The sequence below is a fragment of the Mus caroli genome, chromosome 2, assembly GCF_900094665.2.
Source record: "Mus caroli chromosome 2, CAROLI_EIJ_v1.1, whole genome shotgun sequence".
In the NCBI taxonomy this organism is placed as follows: domain Eukaryota; kingdom Metazoa; phylum Chordata; class Mammalia; order Rodentia; family Muridae; genus Mus; species Mus caroli.
This window is the reverse complement of record NC_034571.1, coordinates 104325569-104337318: the sequence shown is the minus strand read 5'-3', so window position 1 is coordinate 104337318 and position 11750 is coordinate 104325569. Positions and strand designations below refer to the sequence as shown.

General features: G+C 33.3%; 1 protein-coding gene across 1 annotated transcript; it reads right to left on the bottom strand.

The window, feature by feature from the left end:
* Nucleotides 1–7391: 7391 nt before the first annotated feature.
* Nucleotides 7392–8330, bottom strand: LOC110284356 (olfactory receptor 4F15-like). Its single transcript, XM_021150086.1, has one exon. The coding sequence runs from the start codon at nt 8328–8330 to the stop codon at nt 7392–7394; it is 939 nt and encodes a 312-aa protein (XP_021005745.1).
* Nucleotides 8331–11750: the final 3420 nt, after the last annotated feature.

Genomic DNA, 11750 nt, shown 5'->3' with positions numbered 1-11750 from the left:
GCCAGACTGATTTCCAGAGTGGTTGTACAAGCTTGCAATCCCACGAGCAATGGAGGAGTGTTCCTCTTTCTCCACATCCTTGCCAGCATCTCTGTCACCTGAATTTTTGTTCATAGCCATTCTGACTGGTGTGAGTTGGAATCTCGGGGTTGTTTTGATTTGTACTTCCCTGATGGTTAAGAATGTTGAACATTTTTTCAAGTGCTTTTCAGCCCTTCGGTATTCCTCATTTGAGAATTCTTTGTTTAGCTCTGTACCCCATTTTTAAATGGGGTTACTTGAACTTCTGGGTAGCACATATACTAAAATTATTTTAATGTCTTCCAGATTTCATATTTCCTATTGTATTGTCATCAGTTTATGGTGGATTATATGAAGGCATTAATTTTAATTTTCTGGCTGTATTTATCTTTTGATTTTTATGTTTTATGTCTATATGACTCTATTTAAAATGCATGTATATATTTATGTTAGTGTGTGTGTGTGTGTGTGTGTGTGTGTGTCTGTGTGTTCTTCCTCAAGAATCCACCAATATGTGTCATTGGTGGCTATAGGTCGATGTCAGAAGGCTTTTTAAATTGGTGTCCTTATATATTGAGATGGAATAATTCACTTGAACCCCGAATCTCACCTTCTGGGATAGCCTAGGTAGCCACCACTTCCCAAGAATCTCCTCTCTCTCTCTCTCTCTCTCTCTCTCTCTCTCTCTCTCTCTCTCTCTCTTAGATGGGATTATAGAATGGGTCATTAATCATTTGCATAAATACTGGGGATAGAACTCAGGTCCTCAAACTTATAAAGCTAGATCATTACACAGTGATTCATCTCCTTACCTTTGTCTTTAGATTTCAGAAAAATAACAGTTCTCTTAGGATCGAACTATTCTTTTACAGATATTTTAAAATATGTGCCTATGTCCTATCTTTTGTTCTTGAAATAATGCTTGCATTTTGTCTTCAGTTCTAATGTTCATTTACACAGAGAACATTGCATTTCATGTTATTTTAATTAACTTTCCTTATAATCTAGATCATTTATATTACTATAGCATAACTTACATTTTAAAGCCTTCTTTCAAGTCTAATTATCCTTTGTATTGTTCCAGATTTGAAAATTGATATTTAATGGTTAACCCTCAATTTTTATAAAAGCATTTGTTTATATCAATTGCCAATTGACATTTGTTATGTTTTAAAATCAACTTTAAAATTTTCTGTTTTTAAAAATATAAAGAAATTATTCTTTGTTTTTTTATTATTGTTTGTTTTATGATCTTATGTTCTCATTATGCTAACTCTAACAACTGAGTTATCTGTTGACTACTTATATTTAGTCTTCTTCATTAATTGTAATGCACACACCCTGTTTGTTCTTCTGTTTCATGATTATTTTAAAATTCTAACACATTTTTATAGGAGAATAATAGATATCTAANTTGTATTATGACTGAAACCATTAATGTTCTCTACTTTGTTTCATATAGACTGGCTTAAAAAATGATAATGCTTATCTGATTAGCATCTAATTTCAGACTGAATATTAGTTTTTATGTGACTTAGTCTAGCAATATACTTCTTCATGGTTTCTGCTCATTATATAAGTGTCACCTTGCCTTTTAATTATATTTATTTTTTTCTTTCAATTTAGTCCAGACTAGCTTCATACACATATTTACTCCAAGATTGCTATAAGTTCACACTCCTCTTTCTTCTACTTTCTGAATTCTTTCAAATTTTATCTTATGTTTTTCTTGTTTACATGAATGTTTATATAGCTGTAAAACACTTTTCTTTCTTTTTTTATTTATTAGGTATTTTCTTCATTTACATTTCCAATGCTATCCAAAAGTCCCACATACCCTCCCCCCTACTCCCCTACCCACCCACTCCCACTTCTTGGCCCTGGCGTTCCCCTGTACCGAGGCATATAAAGTTTGCAAGACCAATGGGCCTCTCTTTCCACTGATGGCCGACTAGGCCATCTTCTGATTCATATGCAGCTAGAGGCACGAGCTCTGTGGGGTACTGGTTAGTTCATATTGTTGTTGCACCTATAGGGTTGCAGACCCTTTAGCTCCTTGGGTACTTTCTCTAGCTCCTCCATTGGGGGCCTGGTGTTCCATCCAATAGCTGACTGTGAGCATCCACTTCTGTGTTTGCTAGGACCCGGCATAGTCTCACAAGAGACAGCTATATCTGGGTCCTTTCCGCAAAATCTTGCTAGTGTATGAACTTTTCAAAAGAAGAAAACAGAGCTTGCCAATGGGTATATAGAAAAAAGTTTACTATTACTAATTACAAAAATGGACTATTACCTACAATGAAACATCATCACATAGTTGAAAAGGTAATTATTAAAACCTCAAGATATAGAAATCAATGAAAAGAAAGCAGGTAGAAAATGCCGCCTGCCTCAAAAAATAGAACTAGACAAATTAGGTTTAGAATTCTGATATATTCTTAAAGAAAAAGTAACTCTATTTTCATTTGAATTATTTCATGTCTCAGAATAGTGCTAGTGAATTGTTTATAAACCCAGGACCACCATTCCCCCACCTAGTCCAGATAAAGATACAACCATCATGACAAATGAAATCACAGACAGTGTCTCGAATGAACACAAATGAACAATTATTAAATAGTTAAAAATAAAATTCAAGAGCATATAAATGAGATTATTCATCATGATGAAGTTGAATTATTTCAGAGATCAGAGGATGGCTCACTTTACATAAGTCAAGACCTATAATCAATCACATAGACTCGGAGATAAAATTAACTGCTGAAAATACTTGAGAAAATATAATACCACTGTATGAAGACCAAAACATATCTGAAAATATTAGTAAGAGAGGAAGCATACCTCAATTTATTAAAGACTACATATTCAAACTTGTAGCCAACATTATAGTAAATGAGGAAAATATAAAGATCAGGACCAAGAGAAAGCTATCTACTAACTTCACTACTGTTGAGAATTGTTCTTGAAGCCTTACCTAGACAATATGAGAAGTGAACAAAATTGTGTATGTGTGTATATATGAAAGTAACGACATTGTTCACAGAAATAGAATATATATGCATATATGTATATATTTACGCATTTATGAATGACCTGACATTATTCACAGAAACAGAATAGTAGTTTTAAATTTGTATAGATTCACGTAAGATGCCCAAAGCAATGTGAGGATAAATGATGTTGGACAAGGGTTTATCCACCAGATCTCATATTACAGAGTTATAGTAATAAAAACAGCAGGGAAGTGGTAGAAAAAAGAGATACATCTTTATATGGAGCAAATTAAAGATACAAATGTACATATAATAACGTACTTGTAATACATAATGTACATATAATTACATCAATGTACATAGTACTTTATAAAAATGCCAAAACCACAAATCTGAAACTATGTAACATCTTTAATTAGTGATCCAGGGACTTTATATATATATATATATATATGTATATATATATATATGTATATATATATATATATATATATATATATATATATATATATATATATCACTCTCCACAACAATCAACTCCAAGGGGATCAAAGATGTCAATGTTGGCATGTTTTACTATTAGGAATTAAAACTGTTTTAGACTCTGTTTCATTACATTTGGAATGACTAACATCCGTAAAGACATAAAACAAATTCTGTGGAAGATTTTGAAATGGTAATCTTTATTGTAGTTGAGGGTGTAAACAGTTCCATAAACCATGTAAAGCATTGTGGAGATTTCTCAAAACATACAGAAATAGGACTTGCATCTCTACAATTTCTGATCATGCTCCTAAAAGATTCTTTAGAGATCATTGCTCAACCATGTTTATTTTTATTTTAATTAAAGTAACCAAGAAATGGAGTCAGCCTAGATAGACATCTACTGGTGAATAAAAATGTAAAATTTAGCATGTATACAGTATGGGAATTTACTATCATAAAAAAGCTATGAAATTTATGGGAATATTAGTGGAATTGGAAATATACTAAATGAGGAAATTCAGTCTTGAAAAGGAAATTATCACATTTCATTTCACGTGTACACCATAGTTTCTAAGATTTAGATTTATGTGGGTATGATTTTGCAAAGAGACAAGAAGACTAGCAACAGGCCTTTCAAAAAGATACTCTAATGGTCAGGGGGGCATGACATGCATCTGATATGGAAGTGTTAAAGGAAAAACTGTGAGTAAATTGATTTAAAGAGCAAGGAAGGGCAGAGTTTATAGGAAGAAGTGGAGATGGAGAGAGGGCCAACCAAGCTACTTTGAAAAGCTTATACTTCAATCAAAATTAAAGTGTAAAAAAAATAAGATCCTGATAGATTATAACCTTTGTGAGTGTTTAAAGCTGTTTAGTGATATATATATATATATATATATATTATTTACTTTACATTTTCAAATGTTTACCCCATTCCTGGTTTCCCATCTGAAAACCCCATATTCCCTCACCCCTCCCCATCCTCACCAGTCCACCCACATCTACTTCCTGGCCCTGATATTCCCCTACACTGGGGCATAGAGCCTTCACAGGACCAAGAGCCTCTCCTCCCATTGATGACCAACTAGGCCATCCTCTGCTACATATGCAGCTGGAGCCATGAGTCCCACTTGTGTACCATTTGGTGGGTGATTTAGCCCCTGGGAGCTCTGGGGGTTCCTGGTTAGTTCATGTTGTTGTTCCTCCTATAGTGCTGCAAACCCCTTCAGCTCCTTGGATCCTTTCTCCAGATCCTTCATTGGGGACCCAGTGCTCAGTCCAATGGATGGCTGCAAGGATTTACCTCTGTATTTGTCAGTCACTGGTGGAATATACAATTCACAAACCACATGAAACTCAAGATGAAGGAAATCCAAAGTGTGGATACTTCTATCCTTCTTAGAAGTCGGAACAAAATACACATTGAAGGGGTTACAGAGACAAAGTGTTGAGCATAGACTTAAGAAATGACCATCCAGAGACTGCCCTACCTGAGGATCTAGCCCATATACAAACACCAAATATCAGACACTTTTGTGGAAACCAACAAGTGCTTACTGACAGAAGCCTGTTATATAAATCTTAAGGTATTTATTGAAATTTCCAGTACTAGGTGGAAGCTATTTCTTATGATTAATTGAACAGGAAGTCTTCCTAGCTCCCATAACAATACAGGCAATTGCCATTATAGTTGGCTTGCCACTGTACCTAGACAGCAAAAATTCCTGAAGACACCACATACCTCTAAGTACATACAGAAATTAATCTTGGGCTGGTTGAAAACATTCTTACAGTAGTGATAAGTCTGTCATGGGAGAAGCCAGTCACTTTCTGACTGCTTATATGCTCGATAGGTAAGACAGAATTCATGTTTATTTCTTTAACCCTGATCAAAATACCATGTTTACGGAAGGTTTTAAGTTTTACTGGTGAAGCAACTGATCCTGTAAATGGATATGATATGCCTTTCATATTACCTTTCAAATAATTATGCTTTTGTTATATAAAACAATATATACTTTATGCTTATATCAGGGAAGATATTCTTTGCAATGAACAATGGTGAAGCACAGATGCATAGCTGGTAAAACACTGACAAGAAATGAATGTGATTGACCAATGATAATTGGGAATAAAGATTATATCATGTACTCTGAGAACCATGGATCATATAGAACAAGGGACATGAATGTAAGAAATGATAAAAGGTACAGACAATGTTGACTTCTGAGTGTGACAGGACTGTTGCATTGGAAATCACACCAGCTATGACTATTTTCATAAGTTCTCCACTGGACTGGGCCTATCAGTACTCTACCATGGAAGGAGGCTCTTCTTAAAATGGTTACTGTTTCCTGAGGATTTATAGTATGGCAAGAACAGATAAGGAAAGGAGAGACATTTTCTTCAGAGGTATAGCCATTGGCTAAATGCTCTTACTCCTGTAAACAACCTAATAAAATGTATTGGGTCACAGAGAAGTTGTGGATGCAGAAATGATGCTTTTTGTGAAAATGCATGAGATTAGATGGTAAAGTAGTTTAACAAGAGTTCATAGTAGGTGCTGAATACAGTTAAATCCCTTATGTACATGTATTAAAATGAAAACTCATTAATACATGTATGTACTATACACCAATATAACATTAAAATAATATAAGCAAGTTGATAGAGAGAAGTGAATTATTCTATAATATTAGCAGGAATGTTAATTATTAAAACCTTAATAGAAAACATTATGGTGGTTTCTCAGAAAACTAATAAATGAAACTATCATATAATTTGACAATCACTTTTCTGGTTATATCTGATATTTACTTACATACACAAGTCATTTAGATTCACCTGTTTTATGGCACTATAATCACAGTGTACATGATGTGAAAACATTGTAAATGTATATTGATTGGTGAATAAAGAAGTTGTTCATTAGAGCTAGAGAGGTAACTCAGTGAATAAGAGCAGTCGGTCTTATAGGAAATATAGATTACATTTCTAGTAACTATTGTGGGGCTTTTGTGTATTCTGCTTGAGGTTTACTAAAAAAGACATGGAGACATCTATATAGTTTAAGGTTGTTGACCTTTTGTTACTGTCTAACTTAACCTGACTTCGGTGAGATTGCACGCCCACCTTATGTCTGTATCTCTTTACTTCCCTGCTTTATTCACACCCATGCTCTGTGTTCTCTTGCCTGGTTGATTTGATCTTTCCCTAGCACAGCTGCAAGTTCTTGATTTCCCCAAAAGCCACATTTAAGTCTGAATCAACAAGTACCAGGGCAAGCTTAGATACATTTCTTTGAGTTTCCCTTTTGCCTGTATGAGTGTTAGTAACCTCCACCATGGCAGTTAGCTTTGTAATATGATAATATCAGAGAGTCATATTTTAGGCAGTTGAGGAAAGACAAAAATTTACTTTTAGAAAACTGGCAATGGGCTATTGAAATAAAATACCAAATATTCCGCCTGCATTAAGCTCTATGCCGGCACAGAAATGAACAATTGAAAATACAGGAACACACCTTCATACAATGTCGAGCAGGCCATCTCAACAGGTAACACATAGTAGCTTATAACCATCCAAAGCTCCAGTTTCAGAGGAAGTGATACCCACTCTGGCATCCACAGTCACTGCATGCATGCAATGAATGGGGTAGACAAAACACGGGCAAAATGGATAATACATAAAATAAAAATAAGTTTATTTTAAAAAAAATAGTTGATTTCTATAAAATGACATTCTTTTTACCTATATTACATTTTATAGATAAATCTTGAGGGGATTATATAACTTAAAAAATCAGACATACAAAGAAAAACACAGTTATGTAAGAAGGTTTACTATTTGAGAACATGGAACACATGCTAAGTAACATATTTGCAGGCTTATTCATGACATTTTCCTAAAATTCAAGAACTGATAACTCAGTTTCCTCATTGCCACCTTCATGTCTTTGTTCCTCAGCGTGTAAATGGCAGGGTTCAGGATGGGTGTAATCATGAAATCCAGAATGGCCAGGAACTTATCCACTGGCACAGTAGGAAAAGGCCACATGTACACAAAGATACATGGTCCAAAGAACAAAACTACCACGGAGATGTGAGCAGAAAGTGTCGAGAGGGCCTTGGACAAATCTCCTGATGAATGTTTTCTTACATTAAACAGGATAACAAGGTAGGAGATTATCAGTAAGAAGAAGGTGCCAATAGAAATGATGCCACTGTTGGCAGCAACCATGAACTCCATTCTGTAGTTGTCTATGCAGGCCAGTTTGATAAACCTAGGAAGATCACAATAAAAACTATCTATCTTATTAGGTCCACAAAATCTCAAATGGACAACAAAACCTAGTTGGGCCACTGAATGTAAAAAGCCAATAATCCAAGCCCCAGATAGAAGCAACAGGCACATCCGTGGGCTCATGATGGTTAAATAGTGGAGGGGTTTGCATATGGCCACATATCTGTCCCAGGCCATGGCTACAAGCAATACCATCTCAGATGCCCCAAGAACATGAAGAACAAATATCTGGAAGACACAACCGTGGAATGAGATGGTATTATGCCCAGAGGACAGGTCAGAAATCATCTTGGGTACAGTTAAGGTGGAAAGACATAAGTCAATAAATGAGAGGTTTCCCAAAAGAAAGTACATAGGGGAATGTAAATGTGGGTCAAAGGCTAAAGTAAACACAACAAGACTATTGCCCAGCACGATGGTCACATAAAATACCACAGAGAAGGCAAGAAAGAAATGCTGTATGTGTTTAGATGTTGAAAGTCCCAGAAACACAAATTCAGACACCTCGGTGTAATTTATTTCATTCATTAACCTTGGTTATATTTCCTGTAATAAACAGTAAAAAATTATAAAGGAATATACCAAAATGTTCAAAAGAAGTAGGTGCCTACAATAATGAAAAATCTTCACCCTTAATTAGCAAAGCCCTTGGAAAACATATGGATTTGCCCACTCATTTAACAAGTGTTCAATAACTGGGCAGATAACATGAGAACTGTATGTACAAGTTAATTTGTGCCATATGCAATGCCATATGCAACAAACACAGACTCTTCAGTCACTTTTCTGTCTAGATATGAAGCTCACTTGTCTATGAAGTTTGAATTACTTTTCATTTGTAATTATGTATTGAGGCTTTTAAGGCATTGAAGTATAGTTAACACTAAACATCCAATAACATTATGTGGTTCATTATATGTTAGTTGTGTGGCTAGGAATCAGGTTCTGGGTGGTATATAAACTTACATCAATAGCACATAGCACTTTGGGAGATGTTTACACTAAATCTAAAGAATGAATAATGTTAAGTAACAACTATTTATAAGGAGAAAACTATACAGAAATATCCAGGAGAATAAAGTAACTAAAACTCAGCAACATATAGGTGGTCAGTGAATTTCTGATTCAAATAAAATTTTATATACATATATGCTAAGAATTAAGTATTTACTTATATGCTAATATATATATGTATATATATATATATGCTAAGATTTAAGTCTGTACTTATTGGTTAGGAATTAAATAAAGGAAATATTCATGTTTTAATAAATTATTGATAACTATAATATAAAGAAAACTATGGAAGGATGTAATAGAAGAAAATAACATAGATCATTTGTAAGTTTATCTTAGCACTATGTAAAATAGTTCTAAAAAATTCTAACTCAATTCTTCCTAGAAAATATACTCCATTCATCTGTGATTCAGCTCTGTCCAGAAAACTTCCCCAAACCCACATTACACGTGCAGCTCATTATTTGCTTTTTCTGGATTTAACTCTCTTTAAAGTAAGCAGGGACTAGTGGTGGGAAATGTGGATATTATTTGTAGCAACTAACTTATGCTATTTCTCAGTAATTATCAATGAAGAAATTTGACTCCAGGTTTAAATTTCATGGGCTTAACTACAGTTTCAATGATATGATCTTCTGCTGGCATCTACAGTTATCATCATCTCAGTATGTATTTCTCTTAAAGTTTACTTTTATTTTGAGTATTTCTACACACAATTCATTTTTTTCAAAAAAGATAGAGTAGTTTTAAAACTGAATATTAAGTATATTACTATTCAATTTTTGGTATCACCAAACATGCTTGTTTCACTAATACAAGAATAATTGAAAGGTTGTTAATGAAAATTCACATATATTTTGTCCTTGCATAGATCTTTGGTGAATCTTTTATATTATCCATTTATGTCTTCAGTAAAGATTAGAAATGATGGGACATGTAATATTAAAACTGTGTGTTTTTACAATATTATAAAACTAATTTTGAATATTTACATTAACTATTTATGATATCTTTCCAAAAGAGACAGTCACTATAAATTTGTTATTATTAAAATGGCCCATTTAAAACTTTCACCTCGTATCCATGCTAAAAATTATGAAGTGATAATGTAATGTGTTCTTACAGATTATTGTCGAAAAATTCTGCTCATGTGGTTTTAGAAATATTTGGAAAATGTTTTTTTAATGCTTTCTTATTAATAAAACATAATTATATACTCTATGTAATGGATAAGTATAAAATAAAATAGAAAAATAGGTATAAATGTCAACATATCTCTTTACATACCTGTTCAAAGTAAATTAGTACTTAATCAAAAGTAAGGAATTTACATAATGCATTTGGCTTAATTTGAAATATAACAATTTCCAACATGCTTCTTTGACCTACCAGAAAAGCTTTTGATGTCATATAAAAACCATTCCTTCTGTGAACAATAGACATTTTCTAATAATATAGTATTCACTGCTCTATGACATTCAAGTTACTTTTTCTCTGAAACTATGTATGGAGGCTTCAAGGCATTGAAGTATAGTTAACACATCTAAATGTGTACTTCTATAAGGAACATTTGTGTTTCAGAGGCATTCTTGCTAAAGTTAAACATGTTGACACTCATTCTGCTATCCTACATATTTTTCCCTCCAGCAAGTATATGACTAAGGATTTCTAAAAAGTAAAATTGGGTTACTAGCTTGGTTTGTGAGACATATAAGACAATGCCTCTAATGGAAACTGAAACATTCTGTAAAAATCTCTTGATTAACATGACAGACTAAGCAGATTTTTCGGACCCAACAATATGGTTTGTAAAAGCAGAATAAATCTTTATTTAATATTCTTATTAATATCATTAATACATAGTACTATATTATGTCTTACTCTTCTTTCTTACTTACCTGATCAGGAAAAAAGAAGGAAAAGTATGTTAGCAAACACTATTGAACTTTAAAAATTTTTCTTTGTTATTTCCTGTGTGTAGTTTTGGAACATTGAAGTTAGTACACCACAGTCCAAAATCCAGGTCTCAGTGACCAGGTGAAACTGGAGTCCTAATAGTCCTTAGTCCATTTATCATGGGAATTCTGTACTGGATTCCCATGGTAGAAAGAGTGAGCCTATACTAAAAATTTAATTAAAGAATAAAATTAAAGGGTAAAGAACCATTCATGCATTAAATCACAACCAATAATTTTTCAAAAGGAAAATCAATATTCCCAGGTAGTAGACTGTCTTTTTAGTTATTTCTTTGGCTAATGTCAATAAGCAAATTGCAGCTATTAGAGTATAAGTGAGCAGGCTGTAACTATTATAATATCAAGTAGACTCTTTATGTCACTGTTACTTATAGCATACAAATATTATAAAAATTAAAATAATTTTACATTTCATGATCAGTATTAAATATATATCATGGTATTTGTGATGGGATTGCAAAATGAAAAAAACAATATTCATTTGACTCAATAGATTAGAGTTTATACAGCTTGATTTGCTTAGATCTATAGTAGAATATTGGGCCTTATTTGCCACTAGATTTCTGCAGTTTCCAGACATTCCAAGGGCATGTAATCTTGGTCAAAAATTATCTTTAAGTGATTTTATGTTTTTATAGGGGAATTTTAAAATAAAATAACTGTTTACTTTTAAGAAATGTGCCATCACCTATTTCCTGAAATTAATAATTTTTCAATAATAACTTTAATTTATGGTTTGGGAATTTCACACAATGTATTCTTATCAAACTTGCTTCCATACTGAGTCTCCCTGGTCTACCCTTCCACCATTAAGCCCTCAAGTATCTCCCAAAATAGGAGAAAAAAAAAAAAACAAAAACAAGTACAATTTGTGTTGCTCATCTACTCATTGGAATATGATCAACTCCGAGTGGTCACACCATGAAGATAACTAAGTCCTTTCTTATCTGCCTAT

Bases quoted from the DNA above. Each gene is read 5' to 3' on its own strand.
- LOC110284356 (XM_021150086.1), bottom strand. From the start codon at position 8,330: ATGAATGAAATAAATTACACCGAGGTGTCTGAATTTGTGTTTCTGGGA.